Here is a 22095-nt window from a genome sequence, read left to right on the forward strand (position 1 = left end):
ACGTGATTGCAGTGATCTCCTTGATAAAAGATTAAAAAATAAATTTGATGTCCAATGTTTTTTCAAGCCAAGTGCATCAATTAATGCAGTTGTAGAGTCAGCTAGGGAACAAACTAAAGACTTTGATGAAAATGACTATCTAATTGTACTGGTTGGCTCAAATAATATAAATGAACCTAACTTGAATCATCTTCCTCAAGTAACAGAAAAAATCAAGGAAATTGTGCCACTCAGCAAAAAAACAAACTTAATAATAAGTACTATTCCTAATAGGTTTGATAGGCCAGAATTAAATGAAGCAATCAATTCGACAAACAAATCAATCCATAATACAATCAACAGCCTAAAAAATAAGAATTCTAAACAACTGGGGATTTGTTTTCTAAATGAAAGGCTGAAAAGACATAACTTCACTAATCATGGGTTGCATCTAAATCGATCTGGCAAAGTAATCTTTTGTAATAGATTGGCAGAGCTGATTGAAAGCCGTTTGCAATCCTCTGGTTTAAAACAGTCAAAAAAACAAATAACGATTTTTTAGTAAATTGGCTCAAAACAGGGAAAGGGAAATAGCTACAAATGCTAGAGATAGAGTAGCACAAGATGGTAAGGTTTTTAGTATTTATCATCAAAATATTCAGTATCTTCGCAACAAAATTGACAGATTAGAAGTATTTCTTAAACAGGAGGATCCTGACATTGTTATTTTCACAGAGCATGGCTTAAAAATAAAGGAAATAAATCAAGTTAGGATTCCAGGCTATTCACTGAGATCAGAATTTTGTAGAATAGCTCATAGAAGTGGTGGTGTATGTATATTCACTAGCAATGCTAAACATACCCAAACTTATGAACTGGATTTTGTTAAGAGATTTTCTGTTGAGATGGATTTAGAGGTGACGGGACTAAGGTTAAAAATTGATGATCGATTTGAGGTAGCAGTGTTAGGTATCTATAGGTCACCAAATGGAGACTGGCAAAAATTTTGTGAGCTGCTCCATACACTTTTGGAAATTACAACCGCTCGTTTCACAAATGTTATAGTAGTAGGAGATTTCAATACCGATTTTGCCAGGCAGGATAAAATGACAGAGGATATTAGAGATATTATTAATATGAATAATTTAGAAATTAAGGTCCACGAATATACAAGAGTAACTCGAACTTCACAGACAATTATTGATAATATCCTCACAAATATAGAAGGTTGTAATGTCAGGTTAGGTAGCTCAGATCTATCAGATCATAACTATCAAATTTTAGATGTTAAGTTGCAGGGCCAGAATCCAAGCAGAAAAAAAACTTTTGTGAAAGAAATTCAGCAATATGAGCTAGGAAATATAAATTGTTTGAAGCAGGAACTGCTTCAAGAAAATTGGAGTAGTGTTTATAACAGTTGTAACCTAAATTACAAATATAAGCAATTCATTGATACTCTAAGATTTCACATTAGTGTATGCTGTCCGATAAAAAAAGTCAAAGTAAAAAGTAATTAAACAAAGTAGATGAATGGATAACTGAAGATATTCTTACTCAAAGAAATATTGTTAGGGAAGCTTATGAGGAATTTAAATTAGTGAGGGATGTTCCGAGTGAAGTCAAATACAAATGTCTAAAGAAAAACTATGCAAAAGAAGTGAGGAAAGCTAAGTGTAAGAAAACAGCTGAAATATTAACAACTAGTACCAATTTTAACTCTGCTGTTTGGGAGGTAATTAATAGAAATAGGAGAGCAGCTCAAAAAGATACAGTTACTAATGTCCCTAGGATAATCGATGAACATGGAAATTATATGGATGATAGTATAGACATTTGTAACTTTTTCAATAAGTATTATCAACAGGTTGCATATAATCTCCAAAAGTCACTGAACACTAATACTTATAATACAACTACATTAAATGCTGAGCCAATTGAAAAGGTATTTAAATTTCATCCATTATCAAGAGATGAGTTGTCAAGAATAATAAAAAATTTGAATAACAAAAAAACAGTAGGATTGGATGGGGTCTCAAGCAAAATTTTAAAAGAATGTGAAAATGAATTACTGGACCCTTTATTGCATCTCCTTAATACTTCACTAGAGCAGGGTATTTTCCCTGATGATCTGAAACAAGGAAAAATTTTGCCAATTTTCAAGAGCGGTGATTCTGAAAGAGTTGAAAATTATAGACCCATTAGTATTCTAAATGTAATAAGTAAAATTTTTGAAAGAGTAGTTTTAAATAGGCTATTGATGCACCTGGAAGAAATTAATTTCATATGTGATGAACAGCATGGGTTCCAGAAAGGGAAATCTACTAAGACTGCAATAGTATCCCTTGTTGAAAGACTAATAGATATAATAGATTCAGGTGAGAAGGCAGCCGCAATATTTCTTGATTTATCCAAAGCTTTTGATTGTGTGAACCATAGAATATTATTGGAAATACTAAAAACTGTAGGTGTGAATGGTATAGAACTAAAATGGTTTGAATCATATCTCATAGGTAGAAACCAGTGTGTTGAGCTTACCAAGGTGGATGGGAATGAAATAGTAAAAATTAAATCTCAAAAACTGGAGGTCCAGGCTGGAGTACCTCAAGGCTCAATTCTGGGTCCCTTACTGTTTCTGTTGTATGTGAACCAATTACCAAAAGAGTTAAAAGATCACAGAGCTCTGTTGTTTGCTGATGACACATCGCTTATCTTTAACAATTATTTATTAGATAGTCTAGAAATAAATGCTTTTACTGGAGTACAGTCAATTGTCCAATTCTTGAAGCAAAGGCAATTAACAATAAATAGTAAGAAATGTCAATTCCTACAATTCAAAAGTAAATATAATTCAGTAGAGGATAGAGAAATAAATGTGTTTGTAGAGGAAAATGAATTAGACCAAGAAGAGAAAGTAGCATTCTTGGGAATTTTATTGGACAGGAAATTAACATGGCATCCTTACATTGAGAGGATATGTAATAAGATATCATCTGGGGTATTTGTCCTGCGGCAGCTTGCTAGGCTGAATGATAAAAAACTACTGTTAACTGCTTACCATGGACTTATACTATCTCATATTAGGTATGCTATTTTAGTATGGGGTAATTCATCTCAACAAAATATGGACAGAGTGTTTAAGATTCAAAAGAAGGCACTCAGATGTATGGTATTTTATCCTTACTTTATCCATCTTATCTATTAAAATCTATCTAATTGTTTTATCCATTTATCACGTTTTTATCTGGTTGTTTTGTTTTGAGTTGGTGTAATGGTTGTTTGCCGTCAGGTGTGCTACTAGTGGGACCGCCGGGCACCGGCAAGACCCTGCTGGCGCGGGCAGTGGCGGGAGAGGCGGGGGTGCCTTTCTTCCACGTGGCTGGGCCCGAGTTTGACGAGATTCTAGTCGGTCAGGGAGCCAGGAGAGTCAGAGATCTGTTCAGTAAGTATTTTATTAGTTCAGTGTCCAATTTGGAGTGTAACTAGGAAATGTGGAATATAACCTAGATAATTTGGATTGTTGTATAAATTAGAATTGGAACCGTTTTGGGCTTTAGCCTTTTTTCAGCTTTTTCTAGAAGCTGTAAATTGTAATTGAAATTGTCACAACTCATTGAGATACTGAATTGAGAAACTAGTTTCGGTTGTCATACCCCGCTATCAATATCTAGTTAACACAGAGAGTATTTTGGTAACTATCAGAATATGAGCTGCTTTCCAAACAATAACAAATCAAGAAATGACAATTTTTTGACCTCAATATAGTTTTACAGCTTCTCATGTAGGTTTGAAAGAATTTGCCAGAGTTTAGCCTACTTGATAAAACTGTTGCTTTTGGAGTACTGTACCAATTTGGTTTAAAATCTCAGTGTTTTTGTGTGTATTTTGGTATGTTTTTTCAATAGCTGAAAATCATTGCTAATGATCTTTTAATGATAATAATCATCATTCATTGCTAATGATCATCAAATGTATACTTAACAAAACTGATTTACATTTCTTGAAAATATTGCAAATATTGTACCAGAATATCCCACTTTGAAGCCATTGCTTTATTTCCGGATTTATATGAAATATTTTTTTCTAATTATTTTACATTTTTCGAATGTTGTTTGTTTGTGTAGAAGCAGCAAAGGACAAGACGCCTTGCGTGATATTCATCGATGAAATCGATTCGGTTGGAGCCAAGCGAACCAACTCTGTCCTGCATCCCTATGCCAATCAGACTATCAATCAACTGCTCTCGGAAATGGACGGGTAAGTGATGAACATTACTACGATTTGTAATATTGTCATAGAAACTTAGACGCAATATTTCAAAATTATATTGAGAGATAGAAAACGTTGATTGAAATAACGGTATTGTATGTTGACTGATGTCTATAAATATTTTTATGCTAGTGGTATTTCAATTTGAAGCGTAACATGTTTTATCATATGTAGTTATTATTGTATTTAATGTCCAAACTGTTTTAAGAAATGGGTCGATTGAACTGTGAAAATGAAAATAAATTAAGAATGGTTGAAAGGATGATAAAATATGTAGAATAAGATCATTGAAAATTCTGTATGATCCTGACAATCTCCTGAAAGTTAATTTCCGTCTTTATTTAGGTAATGGGATGAATTACACAAGAAAAAACATTGCTGTAGAAGATTGGTGTTTAGTTGATTTATTTTTCTATTGCTGTTTTTGTCTTGTTTCAGATTTCACCAGAATGAGGGTGTAATCGTTCTAGGAGCCACAAATAGGCGTGATGACCTTGATAAAGCACTTCTACGTCCTGGCAGATTCGATGTTGAAGTCAATGTAAGTTGCCTTACTAAAAACTAATTTATGAGTTTTGGTGAATGCGATCTATGAAAATGATTTTTGTTTCAATCAACTGGTTCTCATTGAACCGTTGATTTCTATAAATAATCTATTTGTCTAGTGTAATCATTTCACCATTCATCTTGATAGAATTATATTTAATTATTATCGAAAAATGAGTATTTTATGCTTGTTGGCTTGTCTAGGTTCCAACGCCAGACCTAGTCGGCCGCAAGGAGATCCTGATGCTGTACCTGAGCAAGATCCTGTGCAAAGGTGTGGACGTGGAGATGCTGGCCCGGGGCACCACGGGCTTCACGGGCGCCGACCTAGAGAACATGGTGAGATTCACTAGACCAATCATAAACCTATTATACCATCAAATATATCTAACCGTATAATGGGTCCCAAGGAACGAGTTTAGATTTAGTCATGGAAATACAGCTTACTCCCTGTCAATTTGTAGCTTGTTAATATTCAAATATAAAAAATAATCTTTGGTTTATATATGAAACTAGTATTAATCTACTGTTTAAAGCTTTCCATACCTTATTTAAATTTGCCTCCTCCATCTTATTGTTGTTATTCAATACTCCAAGGTCGAACAGCTCTGTCAAAAAGCCAAGTGTTGGCACCACCGTTCATTCAAAACCATTTAAGAAGCTTCAATAATTGAAACCGGGTCGATGTCAAACGAGGCAAACGACAGAAGAGTCCTGCGACAGTCAAGACCAGCGACGGTAGAGACCGGCGACATTCGAGGCCAGCGACGGTAGAGGACTCCTGAAAAAGTGGCCTCAAATGTCGCCTGCGTTAGGCGACAGTTGAGGCCACTCTAATTTTTGTACAGCCCCGACAGTCGAGACCTGCGACGGCAGAGGACTCCTGAAAAAGAGGACTTTTCCAATTGAGTTTCGTCAACAAAGGTGGTCAAGTCATATACATTCCAGTACTAGGATGATGGTCCCTAAACATATTTTTAAGTAATGGGAATCCATTACTACTGCATTATGCCTCCTTCATTGACAAATATAAATATTTATCTATCTTCTATCCATCTATAAGACGAGATGGTGTCTGTCTTTCTGTCTGTTTGTATGTGAGCTCATCACGCTTGAAATACTTGACTGATTAAGCTGTAATTCTTCACAAAGATGATCGTTCTGATAATCCTTCAAGGATAAGCACTATCTACCTTCAAAGTTCATATGCTTTTTTTATGAAGGAAGTTTCCATTATTTAGTTTTCAACAAATCAGAAGTTATAATCATTATAAAATGTATTTTGTCTGGAATCGCAGTAGGATGTGTCCTCAACTGTCGCCTGCTGCAAGCGAGTCTCTAATTTTTGTACAGGCCCGACAGTCGAGACCAGCGACATTCGAGGCCAGCGACGGTAGAGGACTCCTGAAAAAGAGGCCTCAAATGTCACCTGCGTTAGGCGACAGTTGAGGCCACTCTAATTTTTGTACAGCCCCGACAGTCGAGACCTACGACGGGAGAGGACTCCTGAAAAAGTGGCCTCAAATGTCGCCTGCGTTAGGCGACAGTTGAGGCCACTCTAATTTTCGTACACTCCCGACAGTCGACGCCTACGACCGTAGAGGACTGTAAAACAGTCCTCTACGGTCGTAGGTCTCGAATGTCGTCGGTCTTGACTGTCGCGCCCCCATTGAAACCTACACATAATAATATGTGCAGTCAAATCAAATTTTATTCAGTGATATCACATTGCAGGAAACATTACAGGTTAATGAATACGGTACTGTTCGCTTGAGAAAAACTTGTCTAGAAACAGGAGTAATATACTTCCGCAGCTATTACTTGAGTAAACGTAGAGATGCTGCCGCTAATGTTGGTTTTGTCACAAATCGCATGTAATTTGTCACAAAAGCTATATGCGCTTACAGTGGCTGACAAACAAGAGTGATGAAGCTTTGAAAACGTATTCCAGTATTAGAGGATCTTTCATATACACTGTGTACTTCGTTTATATACCACTATTTTCAATTAGTGTTTAAGCCTGCAAATATCGTAAACTACATAAATAGAATAAACTACATAGCATAAAATGCATGGGCCCGGTTACACAAAAGCTGGTTGAATCTTAATTGTGATTAATTTCACAAGAACCAATCAGAGAAGGCGTTTTTGAAAAGACGGATTCTCTGTTTGGTTCTCGTGGAATTAATCACGATAAAAATTTAACCAGCTTTTGTGCAACCGGCATATAGTATTATAAAGTGAGATTCACGTTATAAATTCAGTGGAAATGATATGGTAGCATAGTTGCCAATTTTATTTTCTCATTGCCTTATATAGTATCTGCTATAACTGGTGCAATATTAATAGAAATACTGTATTACAAGGGGTATCCTTAGTTTTTCTCTCCCGATCTGTACTTTTGGAATAAATAATATCTTAAATATAACACAACCAAATCCTAACTCAACTCAACCTAATCAAGCCTAACCCTGACCTGACCTAACCTTAATCAAAGATAAAAGATAGCATGAGAAGATAATCCCATGGTATAGGTCGTTGATGTTGTAAATTGTATGAATTGGTGACGTTGCAGGTGAACCAGGCAGCTTTGCGCGCGGCCATAGCCAAATTACAACCCAATTTTTGTCAACTCGATCTGATTACTGTCGACTACTGTCTATTATTACTGTTTTGTCCAGGTTAGAATGTGAGAACTACACAGTACGAAAAACTACCAGCTACACGAAAAAATTAGGACTATCGGCTTGAGTTTAACAGTGAAATTTGGAAAATAAACGCCCTATACCATTTGATATCATCCATATTTTTTTTATGTCCAAATTCACCAATAAATGATAATAATTTTATAGATTTATTAATACATTTTCATAATTGAGATGAAATATTCTAGTATTGCATTATATTTCTACATAGTCCAAAAACTTGAAAAATAATTTAAAATTCAATCAATCATTTTAATGATTTAAACAATAAATTTTCATAATTGAGATAACATATTCTGGTAATTCATTGTATTTCTACATAGTCCAAAAACTTGAATAATAACTTGAAATTCAATAATTTTAATGATTTCATAACAAGTTTTCATAATTGAGATAAAATATTTTGGTATTTCTACATAGTCTACAATCTATTTGTCAAATGTGCGCGGTTAGAGTTATTTATGTAATAAGTGGTGACAACAGTTTTATTTATTTATTTATTAGATAGAGCAAACAATTCAATAGTCGGTATAGAAAAAACAGGCTATTGCCCAAAACTTCTTCAATTTCCTAATTTTGTCTCAAATTGTCCAAATATTACCTATGCTAGTTATGTCCATTTCAATTTCTACACTAAATCATCAATCTTAAACTACAAATCAGAATAAAACAATTTCAAATTTAGATAGATTTATAATAAATCTTTTGTAAAAACATGGAACAAAATTCGAATTCACAAAATAAATCTATAAAAACACATAAATTTTGAGCTCGAAAATATCACTATCACCATTGACAATCCTTATTCAGCAAATTGTATGAATTGGTGACGTTGCAGGTGAACCAGGCAGCTTTGCGCGCGGCCATAGACGGGGCGGAGTCAGTGTCGATGGCGCACCTGGAGAGTGCACGTGACAAGGTAATCATGGGGCCCGAGCGCAAGTCCCGCATCCCCGACGAGGAGGCCAACGAGATCACCGCCTACCACGAGGCCGGCCACGCCCTCGTCGCATTCTTCACCAAGGACTCGCATCCTCTGCACAAGGTCAATATTAATAGAATCATTATATATATTTATTTCTGCCAAAAAGTGATACTAACAATTCAGACAACTTGTGCAAGTGCAATAAACAATTGAATGGTACAACCTAGGTATCAGCCTAGGTATTAGTGCATCTATACATTAACCTATACATCTTTTGATCTCTTGGAACACATATAATATTGTAATAATATAAATTTATAAAATAGAATTATAGTAAGCTACCCTTTAAATCAATAAAATAATAAAACAAGAATACAAATTGCAACGTAACGTTACGTTGATTTTATTGATATTAAATGGTACTATAATTCTATTTTATAAATACAAGAAAGTAGCCCTGAATTCAAACATTTTAATAATATATATTTATTTGCGAAAAAATGATACTAACAATTCTGACAACTTTTGAAAGTACAATAAACAATAGAATAGTATAATCTAAAATTCGAAAGATAATACTTTTAACATAGAGATATTAACTTTTAACATACTTCAGCCTACAGATCAAGGCTATTAAGCTGGAGCAGTAAAATTAAAATTTCTAGGACAGTGCTGCGACCAGTGGTGATGTATGCTTGTGAAACATGGGTGTTGACAAGTGGTGATATGATTTTGTTGAATCGATGGGAAAGGAAGATCCTAAGAAGAATTTATGGGCCAGTGCTAGTGGCTGATAGGTGTCGACTCAGAAAAAAATTATAAAATCTATAATCTGTATGGACCACCGAGCAATGTAACAGAAATTAGAAGAGCTAGAATTCAAGGACCGTAGAGTCAATGGGGCATATGAATAAAAACAGAGCATATGCTCATGAGCATGGAGCATAAGGTTTTGCTCATGAGCATTAGGTAGAAGCATAAGCATTTGCTCATTTTTATATGAATAAGCTTTACCTTATACTCTTACCTTATGCTCCTGAACTCTGGAGCAAATGCTCACGTATTTTAAATATTTTTCATCAGCTGATTCGCCTTTGTGGCCTTACTTTGTTTTTATAGCTCACGTAAGCGCTAAATATGCAAGTATAGACACCGCTTGTGTTTGCGTCGTCTGCTCTGTTTTCTTTTATGAATAGAGTTTTAGGTTAGTTGAGTTTAGAATTTTGAAATAATAGCGTGAAAAAATGTCATCTCTATAATAATCTTCAGCATATTCTTATAATATCAATAGCCTTCTTATCGTCTACACTCTCATCTTCTTAAATGCCTATTTCCTATTCTGTGATGGCTATCTTTATATCGGATAGGTATCTTTTGTATATTTATACTTTTGTAGGAATAATAGTAATATATATATCATGGTTGAATCTAAAAAGAGTTTTATAGTTCTCAACTATTGGTTGTGATCGTATCTGGTATAGTTTCCTCTTACTCATACGAATTAGTTGGGGCATTTTACTATTAGCAAAAGGTGAAAAGCTGCTCCACCTTTTTGAAGTTTTTGATTCAAAAGTTGAGCGAATGCTCTAGTTTACTCATACAATATTGAGCATAAGCTTTTACTTTTGAGCAAATGCTCAAACTATTTTTTTGATGAGCATGAGCAAAAGGTTTTGCTTACGTTTATTCTAGAAAATGAAGCATATGCTCAATATTATAGAAGTATAAGCAAATGCTCAACTTTATTCATATGACCCAATGAGTAGTAATAGTAGTAATAATAAGATATAATATAATATCATTTCATAATATCAGAAGTAAATTCATAATATCCAAAGCTGACAGATTGAAGTGAATCTCACTGAATTATTAGATACTATATTGTTAGGCGCGGTGCACACAGTGATAAGTGCTCATCTTCTTCATCGAAATCCATCGTGAAACTAAAGTAGATTACTTTTCTTCGGTGTGCATGCTACAAGGAACGGCTACATGGTACGGATACCACGTAACGGTGTTTCATGGCGTTTCTCTGGTGTGCACCGCGCATTGGTTGGGGAGCATTAGTACATTGAATGTGTTATGTTGGTAATAGGTGACGATAATCCCGCGCGGGCCGTCTCTAGGCCATACGGCCTACATCCCTGAGAAGGAGCGCTACCACGTGACCAAGTCGCAGCTGCTGGCCATGATGGACACGATGATGGGAGGCCGCGCCGCCGAGGAGCTCATCTTCGGCCCCGATCGCATCACGTCCGGTGCCTCCAGTGATCTCAAGGTTAGTCACCTTCATCACAAAACAGTATAGGCCTACATAAGTGACTTATCTTGAAATTAGAGATCCAAGTACCCTTTTTTGGAAACTTTGATTCACTAACTTGAAAATGGCATTAATATAATGAAGCATGTTGTGAATAAACTTTTTAAAAAAAGGTACTTAGATTTTTAATTTCAAGATAAATAAGAGTAGTCTCCACCAAAAAGTTGATAAAGCTTTTATTCTGTTGATAAGTACATGAATGTGTTAAATGGCCTCTTTTATAATAAATTATATCCATGTTGAATTGTGGCTATTGACTGAACTTGTATTTGTATGTAATATAATGTCTAATATCTAGTCTATTGTATGGCTGTAATTATTGTTTTGTGGTATTTGCTCGTATATGTACCTGGCGATGTCCATGTATTTGTAAAAATTTTCACGACAATAAAGGATGAAATTAAAACATTCAAAAAACTACCTATGTTACAACATCTATGTTTTTAGAAGTAAGTTTGTTATTCGGTCCGTGTTCAAAATTTTCTCTAAGGCTGGCCACTAACGGTGAAACATTCATATTTATCATGTACATACACATGTTTGTCATCAACGAGAGGCTTTTTATAATAAGAAAAGAGAGTAAAGCTGCGTTTACATTAAAGTTATTAACAAAATGTTAATAACTTAATCTTTATAGATTCTATTAGATTGAACATAACTTATCATACACATGATGAACATATGTTTTTGTCAAGTTCCATTAAATCTAATAGAATCTATAAAGATTAAGTTATTAACATTTTGTTAATAACTATTAAGTTATTAACATTTTGTTAATAACTTTGGTGTGAACACAGCTTTAGTTTGTTGTTGTTCGCATCAAAACATGTTAACTTGTGGATTGCATACCGGAAAAACGGGAATGATTTACGGTAGATCTCCAAATTTTGCACATAGATTCTAAAAATATCAATCTCGTGCACCTCGAAGCCCAAATTTCAATTTTCCTTCTAGATTTTTTAGAATTAGAGATCAAATTCCATTCCATCAAAATACCATTATGTTAATAATTATAGAACTATAATCTAGAGGGACTACCTCTTTGGAAAAAATGGTTAAAATTGGCAAATAAATTAATAACCAGTCTAATTTTGTCAGGTTGACATTAAGTTTAGGAAGGTTTCTAAACAAGATTTGAGTTCTGTCACTTTATTAGGTAAGCATCAAGTTGAAGAACATATCTATACTATGATAAAGGAAAGAACTGGCTCATACACGTACGGGATAAGGAAATAATTATGTTTGACGCATTATCAAGTCTAACCTACTGAACTGATTAATTTGAAATTTTGCTTGGATGGCTCTAGGCCTATTTCAAACTCTTTAAGATTCAACTCGGTCAAGTTTTCAGTTTGTCATGTTTTAAAATAGACCCTTGCGGAGTACGGGTTACCTGCTAGTCTAACATTAAATAAACAACAAATAAGCCGATGGAAAATTACAAATCATAATGAAAGAGAAATAATTTAACCTAAAATAGAGCAGGAAGAAAAATAAACAAGAAAAATTCTGAAATACAAAAACCCAACCTCAAAAAATTATGCTCGAAGCCTTCCCCTGCGATGACACAACAATATATGTGTATCATGCATGTATTACCGTTAGTGGCCTGGCCAGCCTTAGCCACCCCCATCAATCATATTTATTCATCAAATATGTACAAGTACATTGAATATTGTCACATTACACATGTTTTCACATTAAACAGAGAAGGTTAAAATAACAAACCATTGTCACATTACACATGTTGTCACATTAAACAGATAAAATTAAAAGAACAAACCATCGTCACATTACACATGTTGTCACATTAAACAGATAAAATTAAAAGAACAAACCATTGTCACATTACACATGTTGTCACATTAAACAGATAAAATTGAAAAACAAACCAACACACAAATACAGTCAATGTCGAAATAGCATAAAATTACTCCTGATCAAATTCCTGAAAGGAGTACAAAGACATTCCCACCAGATAGTCCTTCAGATGAGCTGTAAAACATCTTATATTTTCAATACACTTCAAATTACTGGGCAGCATGCTAAAGTATCTATCACCCATATAAGTTGTCCTCTTTTTAAATATTTCCAAGTTATGTCTGAACAATTCTTCCTGATCGTGTGTTATGACAATGTGATTTACTATTTCTTAGTTTAAAATCAGTAAATTTTCTATAGTACATTATAACATTATTAATATATTGCCCATAAATTTTTAATATGCCTAACCGGGGGAAAATATGTTTAACAGAGTCATTCCTTTTGATTTTCATGTCAATACAGTGTAGGCCTACATAAGTGACTTGGAAAATATACATTCAAAACACTACTAGTGTTACATCAGCAGTGTTCAGGAGTAATTTTTGTTTTTCCGTCGTAATTCAAAATATCTAGTAGGTGCTTCATAAACACAAATTTTGACAGAAGATTGATTACTTTATTTATTTACATATTTATTTAAATAAATACATACATGGAGACAACAGGTTAAACCCTTATATGTCTCCTTGAAACATTACAACATCTTCATTCAAAAATTCGATTTAAAATAAATAAGAGTAAAATAAAATGAGAAAAAAATAAATTAAATAACAAAAAAGCGTCCTAACAAAAGAAATATTGGTTTTTATAAAAAATTACAGGGTAGCAATGCATTTGCGTTGTTCATATACGTATAATTGGCAGCCAATTAAGAAGTGTATTTACGTTGTTGACAGCAAGCGACATCGATAGCAACGTCAATGGTGAAGGAGTGGGGCATGTCCGACAAGGCTGGACTCAGAACCTACGATCCGAGCAACAAGGCCTACTTTGCTGTCAACGAAGTCAGTCCTTCCACTGTCGAACAGTTGGACGTCGAAATCAGAAGAATAATGCTCGTAAGTTTGTTGCTATTTTTAATAATATAGTTTATTTATAATTATGTTTAGGATGTAGCTTTTAATGTGTTAATCCTGTAATGGGTTTGGGATTAAACAGTGGAGCTATGTATTGTTGGGTCATATATACCTAAAATTCAAATTAATCAGCTCTGAATATTGAAAATTAAGGCTGTGCAAAGGCAAAAAATAAACTTTTTACTCGTGATATTTTTCAAAGTTTTTTGATTTGTATATCATCAAGCTATCAAAATGAAAAAGTTTTCTCAGGAAAACATTTTTTTTCTGATCATTACTTTTTGAGATATGAGCGCCTAAAGTTTAACAAGAACATTTCAAATTCGGTAAGAGATAAATCAATGAGATTTAGAGGATAGATTCTTCATGGTATTGTTGATCTAGTAAAACAAAAGTTTTCTGAAAATATGAATTTAATTATGAGTTTTTATGAAAATAGTTATTCAATTTACTAAAAATAACCAAAAATAACTTTTAGTTGTTATTTTCGCTTATTTCTGGTAAATTGAATAACTTTTCCAAAAATTGATATTTTCAGAAAGTTTTTGTTTCACTAGATCAGCAATATACCATGAAGAATCCATTCTCTAAATCTCGTGGATTTATATCGTACCGAATTTGAAATGTTCTGTCCCAAAAAGTCAAACTGCAGTCGCTCATATCTCAAAAAGTAATGATCGGAAAATATGTTTTCCTGAGAAAACTTTATAATTTTGATAGCTTGCTGATATTCAAATCGAAAAACTTCGAAAAATATCACGAGTAGAAAGTTTATTTTTAGCCTTTGCACAGCCTTAAGAATGTCTTGAAAGCTATTTAACAAAACTATAGATTTTAATGCTAAGAAAACAATAATTATTATACACGCAATATCATGGAACATTGAATGATTGGAGCAATAATTCTGATTGAGACAATACTGCTTCAACACTTAGGGTGAAAAAATAGTGTAGCGGTGAAGTTAGCTTCAAGATTGAGATTGTTGAATATAATGCATGTTTTGGAATGGCCAGAACATACCGCTCCACTATATGCGCCACCATTTAAATACATGCATTATATATATTCAACACTCAATCTTTAAGCTATTTTCGCCGCTCCACTATGTTTCCATCCTTAGTGTTGAAGTAGTATTGTCTCAATCAGAATTATTGCTTGAGTTACTTCAATGTTCCATGGTATTGCATGTAAAATAAAATATTGTTTTCTTAGAATTAAAATCTATAGTTTTAGTCAGGCCTGAATAGTTTCGTTAGATAGCTTTCAAGACATTCATAATTGTTTAATATTTAGAGCTGATTCAAAAAAAATTCTAATTCAAATTTATTTCACACTCATATAAATACATATACAAATAAAGTTCAGCATGACAATACAATTCAATTAAAATTTAATAATAGAAAAAAACCACTGGCATAAGATGACTCTGTTCGCCAGTGGGAGTAGGATATAAGATTATCATACGCTTAACTTGATTTAAATTGCGTTAGCACAGAAGCAAAGAATTGAACAGAATGGAAAATAATAAAACGTAGAATTGGAACAAAATTCACAACAAAATGAAAAAATCTCTTGAGTATCTTATACTATAAAACTACGGCACTCTCTTTCTTATTCATATATACAGTGTATACAGGAATATAATTAAGAATATAAATCTGATTACCCTAAAAGACAGGGTATAAAGACATAAAGGGTATACAGAAAACATTTTATGGGAAATAGGATGACGGAAATCGTAATTCTTATATGAACAAAAAAAACAAAATATTTAAATTGAAATAAAAACTCAGGCAACTCATAATTCTCAAACGAAAAAATCACAAAATATTCAAATTGAAATAAAAATTCTGGCAAATCGTATTTCTTATACAGAGTGTTTGAAAATAACTCCTTAGTTCTAATATGTCATAGAATGTGTAAAAAGTTATATAAACTATTCCAGTTTGTAGTGTTTGATTCAGCAACTGTCCAAGTTTTGTCCCCCTGCAGTTAGCAGATCTGCTTGACCTTGAGTCGGCGCCAGGGAACAGTTCTCTCAGATGAGTTCGGGCTTTCCGGGAACGTGGATAGGGAGAGCTGGCCCAATTGCTTGTCACCACGAAGCCCGGACTTAACTCCTCTGCACTTTTTTGGTGGGGGGGAAACATGAAAAATGTTGTGTACAGTAAAGAAATCCGAGACATGAACCATTTACGGGAAAGAATCGTCACGGCGGTTGGGACATTTACACTTGATATGCTGGTGAATTCATGGCGAGAACTTGAATATCGTCTGGACGTGTTTAGGGCAACAAATGGATCCCATGTTGAAGTGTATTATTTTGAACAAAACTTGAAGGTTCTCTTTTTCATTGTATGTACTTGTTGATGTAATTTTAAATCAATTTCCACATTAAATTTACACCTACAACTAGGGAGCTCTTCTTCAAGCACCCTGTACAAAAAAAAATCACAAAATATTCAAATTGAAATAAAAATTCTGGCAAATCAAGTCTCTTATATTATTTGGGCAAGTTTTTATAAAATGGAAATTCAATGAGATCAGTTGGAAATTTATTAATCATTTTTGGTGTTATAGCCTATAAATAAGCTGCTTATACTATTTCGTCTATTGATTGTCAGATCTGAGTCATAATATTTGTATTTATTCATATTGTATCTGGTTCGTTGTTATTTATTATTTATTTTAAAAAAATATTTTTTGTTACTCTGAAAGTATTTAAAAACGTTTAATATATGCACAATCATCACTTTGATTTCATTGAGCCGGCCAGATAAGCCGAGTTGACTAGGCATTGCACCCTTCAGTCTGCTAGTGCTACCTGGTCGCAGGTTCGAGTCCCATCGAATAAGCATGGACGTTTGATCATCTCATAATTCACCTTCGCACTTCCCATTACCCACGCACAAGCAAAAAGCTCATGTGGGCATCATCCGCAATTAAATAAAAAAAATAAAGGCTTGGAAAAAATAGAAGGGTGTATTAATTGGTCCATTTAGTATTATTTTTATTATCATTTTTTGCATTACAAATAGAGCTAATAGATGAGAGTTGAATGCCCCCCCCCCAAACCACTAATCCATATTGCTGTAAGGACTGTACAATTGCAAAGTAGACCATTTTTAACATTGGTAACTGCATCTATGAGTATGGACCGCAATTTATTGAAGTTATAAGATACAAACTAATCGCTTACACATGTGTGTCTTTTTCATTAAAATCCTTCATCAATAATAATAATAATTATACCTAGGTATTTGATGTGGCTGTTTTTTCTATGTCAGGGCAGTTACACTAGATTATTGTTAAAATTCTCACAATTAATGTGCAGTTTAAGTACACAGCTCGTTTCTTCTCTTCCAGCAATACTCATTGAAAAAGCAATATACTTCGTCTTTTGAATATTTAAACTAGGGGAGTTGATTAATTCAAATTTGAGCTATTATACTAATTTATACAAATTTGAGCTATGTATCATTAGGATATTCTAGTGGATCTTTATCCAGAAAAAAATAACAACCTAAGTTTTGAGAAGGAATGATTTGTCTTGAAATTATTTAAAATTGAAGACGAAAGAAAATGTGTTCTATCACAGCCTACTATAGATAGAGTAAGCCATGGTTCTATAAAATTGGAGTATAGACGGAAATATTTTGTGTAGTTTGGTATATTAGATGGTATATTTCAGCATACAGTTGAATCAATCATAGTATGTTCATTCCAAATTCCATCATAGAATTTATAGCAACATTACTCTTTTAATATGGGGATGATAGAACACGGAATATGACAATTATTTTTTATGCATTTGATATCACAAATGCAAATCTAACCATAAAATTGCAAAATTATCCGAATATCATTTTATCATCTACAAGACAAAATCTTCCATTCTATCAACATTCTCTAGTTATTGATGCGCCAAGCCGTCAACTTATATTATAAGTAGTATGCTGGTATGTAACCAAGTTTTTTATATTATTCATTTTTAATTTCAGGAATCGTACGAGCGAGCGAAATCAATTCTGAAAATTCACGCCAAAGAGCATAAAATGCTTGCCGAAGCACTTTTAAAGTACGAGACACTCGATGCTGAAGAAATCACAGCCATTATGCAAGGGAAAACTTTCACTCAGAAAAATCTGCCCACATGAGACGAAATCCACGCTAAAGATTTATCTGAAATTGAAAGTTGGACAAATTTTTTGTATCCAATGTTTTTTTTGTAAACCTCAGTTACAATTAGCACGCTCGCGATCTTCAAAAACAAAACTGTAGTCAATAAATTTCGAATGACTAGTGAAAATTGATGAAAGTGATTTAGTATTATACTGTAAAATAATTATTATTATTTATGAAACACAGGCTATAGCTTTCTCAAACAGAAACCTATCGTATGCTTGATCATTCTGAAATCTAGTTAATTTATTTGTAGTCTCTTTTACTTCTATTTTTCTACTCTCTTCTTCTAATATTAAGCACTTTTCAAGTACTTCAACTCTTTCTCAATTATTCTATTCATTTGATATTATTACGCTTGGAGAATCTTCCTCGTATTTTATACTTATTGTTTGTGTTTGAAAAATTCTGTACATTATACGGGGAAAATTTTCCTCAACATTTTGACATTATTGTTATTGTACCTGGTTCGAATTTTAACCTTCTTCAATCAAAGGACAATCGATTCAAGTTGTTAGTCATAGTCGTCTATCCAATTCTACAAATGAAAATTAGAAAGCGTACTTACTAAATTATGTTGATTTACTCAACAATAATTTTTCAGTTTGAAAATTTTAGGGAAAATCTTAAAAGTAGTTTATTATATTCCATTCTTATTCCATCATCCAATATTTATGTAAGATATTTACCTAAATTGTTTTAGAAGCTGCTGTCTACCTTGAATCCGATTTTACATGGCTAACCCGATAATGAAATATCCATCAACAGCATTCTTGAAATGATGGTCCGTTTAATATTATTTTCTTGTAATGGGCGAGTAATGTATCTTGAAGGAACTACTTTCATTCATGAAATTTTTCTAAAATCCCTATCTATATTATTCAGTAAATGATACCATTATTAGTTGTTTTGAATGTTACTTGCGTTCCTTGAAATGTTTTTGAAATAATCTCGGGAGGTTAATGGGTGACTTCAACATGAAAGTAATCTTTGGTGTTACTTGAAGTGTATTTCTGACTATAAGAGTGATGTATTCGCAACACATCAACTTGAGCCATGGGTTCTCTGGCTAGTATTGATTAAAGTAACTATATCAACTATATTACAGTAATATAGTTACTGTAGTATTGATTAGTCTACTATTATATTGAGTTGAGATTCTATAGTTGAGATTCTATAATTGGTGGATGAAGAAAAAAAACTCAGTTTCTCTGCTTCTTGATAGTAGCCAAACCTATAGTGAGGTCCACGTTATAATGACAGTATTTGATCAACTTTGGCTTTGCTATCACTTGACAAAGCCGGTGGTACTATCCTTTTCTAGGTCCACAACGATGCCAATTATGTTTTTGACAGTGTAGAAATATAATTAATTAATTCAGAGAATCGGCATCGCTATTCTTCTATCTTTATCCACTGCCATTATAACGTGGACCTCACTATAGCGCTACCATATCATTCTACGTTTGTTTCTGAGACTTGACTTCAAGTTTGTCGACTATTTTTCAGATAATTCTTTAAACCAGTACTCGTCCGAATTCTAGTCAGTTTTGTGCTATTCTTGCTGTTCTGCTATTCTTTTAAAGTTTGTAGATTTGAAAAATTGAAATTATAATTATTGTGTAAGGATATTCTATATGCTAGTGAGCCCCCGGGCTACAGAACTCGCTCAAAATGCCGCTCATATTCTGTCAGCTGTTCTAATATTGAAAGCGGTGGAAAGTCAAGAGAAATAGTTTAAGCTACATCGAGTTATTAATTGTATGCAATTAATAATACAGCTCACTGGTGATTTGTAATGATAAATTACTACAATTTCTCTTAATACACTTTAAATCTTATTCTGTTACTTATATCCTTTATCTAAAGGACAAAGGAGTAGGTAAATTGCGTTGGCCAACGAACTCGATCTGTTCAAGTTATATGATTTTAAGTTTGAAGAATATGTGTTGACATTTTTAAGTTGATTGTTGAAAGCATTCGAAAGTTATTATTCAACATACTCGTACAAATCCATAAATGGACAATGACTCTAACCTCAAGTCGAAAGTTGGAACTTGCTACATCGTTTAAATATATATATTTACTCGAATAAATATATTTACTATTCTAACACGTGGAAAAATAGTAAATATGCTGGCATCATTTTCATTTGAATATGCGAAATCGAGAAGTGTCATTACCGTACTGAAAATAATTCTGAAATATCAATGGAAATTATATTGGGTGCTTTTTCATTGACTTCCTGAGTTTGAAAGCTGATTGCGGCCGTCAATTTGAAGCTACTAGGTATCTAATTGGTTCAACATCTTTCATCTTGCTGTGAAAAGCTATAATAGCGTTCAACAGTAGTCCTAATACAAATGATGGAATAATTGTTATATCAAAATAATATGTTCTGTGCAAACGATGTTTCAAGAGCTTCGTCCATTTTACGGTTGCAATAATCCTTCTTCCTAGAGGACTACTTGCTATGTGGTAAGCAAATTCGAGGAAACTGGTTCAGTGAATGTTCGAACAATGGTCAACAACCATACAAAAATGGATCGTAAGATCTGCCAAAAATATTGTCGCTATACGAATGTGTCGTACTTAAGAATGTGCAGGAGAATTAGGGTATGATCACTTTGGGTGCAAGTTGACGTGAGATCATGTATGACCAAGCGCGCAGATAAGAATCTAGAAAGACCCATAGAAAGAAACACGTTGTGACTTGTCTGTAGATGTTCACACTGAAGCTGAACGCCACCAGCAAAAGTGCACGAGTTCAGTGGAGCGATGATATGAGTGTGGCTCTTTCCAGATTTTGTTTCTCATGGTCAAGCATGATGTGCACTTGCACATACGTGCATCCAATGTGATCATACCCTTAAGCCTAGTACACACTATCGCGAAGACGCTGGCCAAAGTTGATAAGCCACTTTGGTTTTGCCATTCACTCTTGAATGAGACCATTGTGGATGCTCGGCTGGCCACTCTCCTTCGCTCGACTAACGCCGCATCCACACTTTCGCCCAATGCGTACAAATGACGACGAGCGCCAGAGTGTTTGCCAACGCTCGTCTTCATTGGCATTTTCTTGCCATTGCTCCAAATTTTTTTCCGGCGAAAAAGAGTGGTCAGCTGAGCATCCACAAATGGTCACAATGGGCGGTGTGAATAAAAACGAGTAGGACAAGTAAATACTTGAATGACAAGTAAACGCCAAAATTGAAGTGAATAAAACAAGTATTTACTCTTACTCGCGAGTACATACTTGAGAGGCTAGTAAACCCCCGAAAAATGCCAATTTTGGTGTGAATAAACGCAATAAGTACCTAAATACTTCTATAGCAAGTAAATACTCAAGATTCAAGATTTCTTTATTGCAGAAAACATTTATACAAATGCATAGCATCGTCATAGATTAAACATAGTACCTAAATAAAAAGTTGTTACATTCAAAGAAATAAATTTACAAACACAAGCATACAAACAGCAAACAAAATGCCCTCAAATTAGAAACTCCTATTTTCTATATGGACATATTTCTATTAACATCTTTTTTATGGCTCTTTTAAAATTACCCACTTCTAGCTCTTTTAAATGTGCAAGAAGCTTATTATAAGCTCTTATACCAAACTCCTTAAAACAGTTCAATGTATTTGCATAATTGCACTGGTTCACTCTAAGAGATTCAGAATTTCTAGTGTAATGGTTGTGAATGTTGCTATTTACAGAAATACTTGCTAAATTTATTTTTACATACATAAAACATTCAAGAATGTAAATAGCTGGTACTGTCAAAATCTTGAATTTTTTAAATATATCTACACAGTGAAAACGACTATCACAAATTCATATTACTTAGCACACATTTTATATAGAAACATTCCAAATGAGATCAGAGAGGCTGAGGTGTGCTGTTTGGCCGTGTATAGAAGGGGTGTCGACAGGTGGCTATATAGCATTGGCTGGGAGGCAGCTGAAGCCCTTCTCTGCTCTCGGTACACCCGCCAACAACCCTTGTAGAGATAAAATTCCTTGAAATCATTAAGTGATTTTTCTTGACACGACATAAATGTTATTTTTCCTTCTTTTTTTTAATGATAAATTATAGTCCTTTCTCTTATTTGTAACCCAGCGTGACACGGTCTCAGAGCCATCCTCTCTCATTATGAATAAGTAATCTTTCTTTATTTTACTTATTTTTTAAAAAAAATATTAATTTACTTTGTAATTATTATAAAAAATATTTAGTGATTGCAAATGTGTTGTCCATGGAACTCTCCT

The 22095-nt window shown here is 33.7% G+C and overlaps 1 protein-coding gene across 1 annotated transcript in view; it reads left to right on the plus strand.

Moving 5' to 3' along the window:
- LOC111047303 (ATP-dependent zinc metalloprotease YME1L) overlaps positions 1-18275 on the plus strand; it is a 30786-nt gene extending 12511 nt beyond the window's left edge. The window contains exons 9-15 of the mRNA XM_039428541.1: positions 4101-4233; positions 4684-4786; positions 4996-5130; positions 8335-8541; positions 10517-10699; positions 13462-13623; positions 17643-18275. Coding sequence (XP_039284475.1) covers positions 4101-4233; positions 4684-4786; positions 4996-5130; positions 8335-8541; positions 10517-10699; positions 13462-13623; positions 17643-17798 — 1079 coding nt within the window. The 3' untranslated portion in view covers positions 17799-18275. The remainder of the gene's footprint in view (positions 1-4100; positions 4234-4683; positions 4787-4995; positions 5131-8334; positions 8542-10516; positions 10700-13461; positions 13624-17642) is intronic.
- Positions 18276-22095: the final 3820 nt, after the last annotated feature.

The sequence above is a fragment of the Nilaparvata lugens genome, chromosome 5 (genome assembly GCF_014356525.2).
Source record: "Nilaparvata lugens isolate BPH chromosome 5, ASM1435652v1, whole genome shotgun sequence".
Classification (NCBI taxonomy): Eukaryota; Metazoa; Arthropoda; class Insecta; order Hemiptera; family Delphacidae; genus Nilaparvata; species Nilaparvata lugens.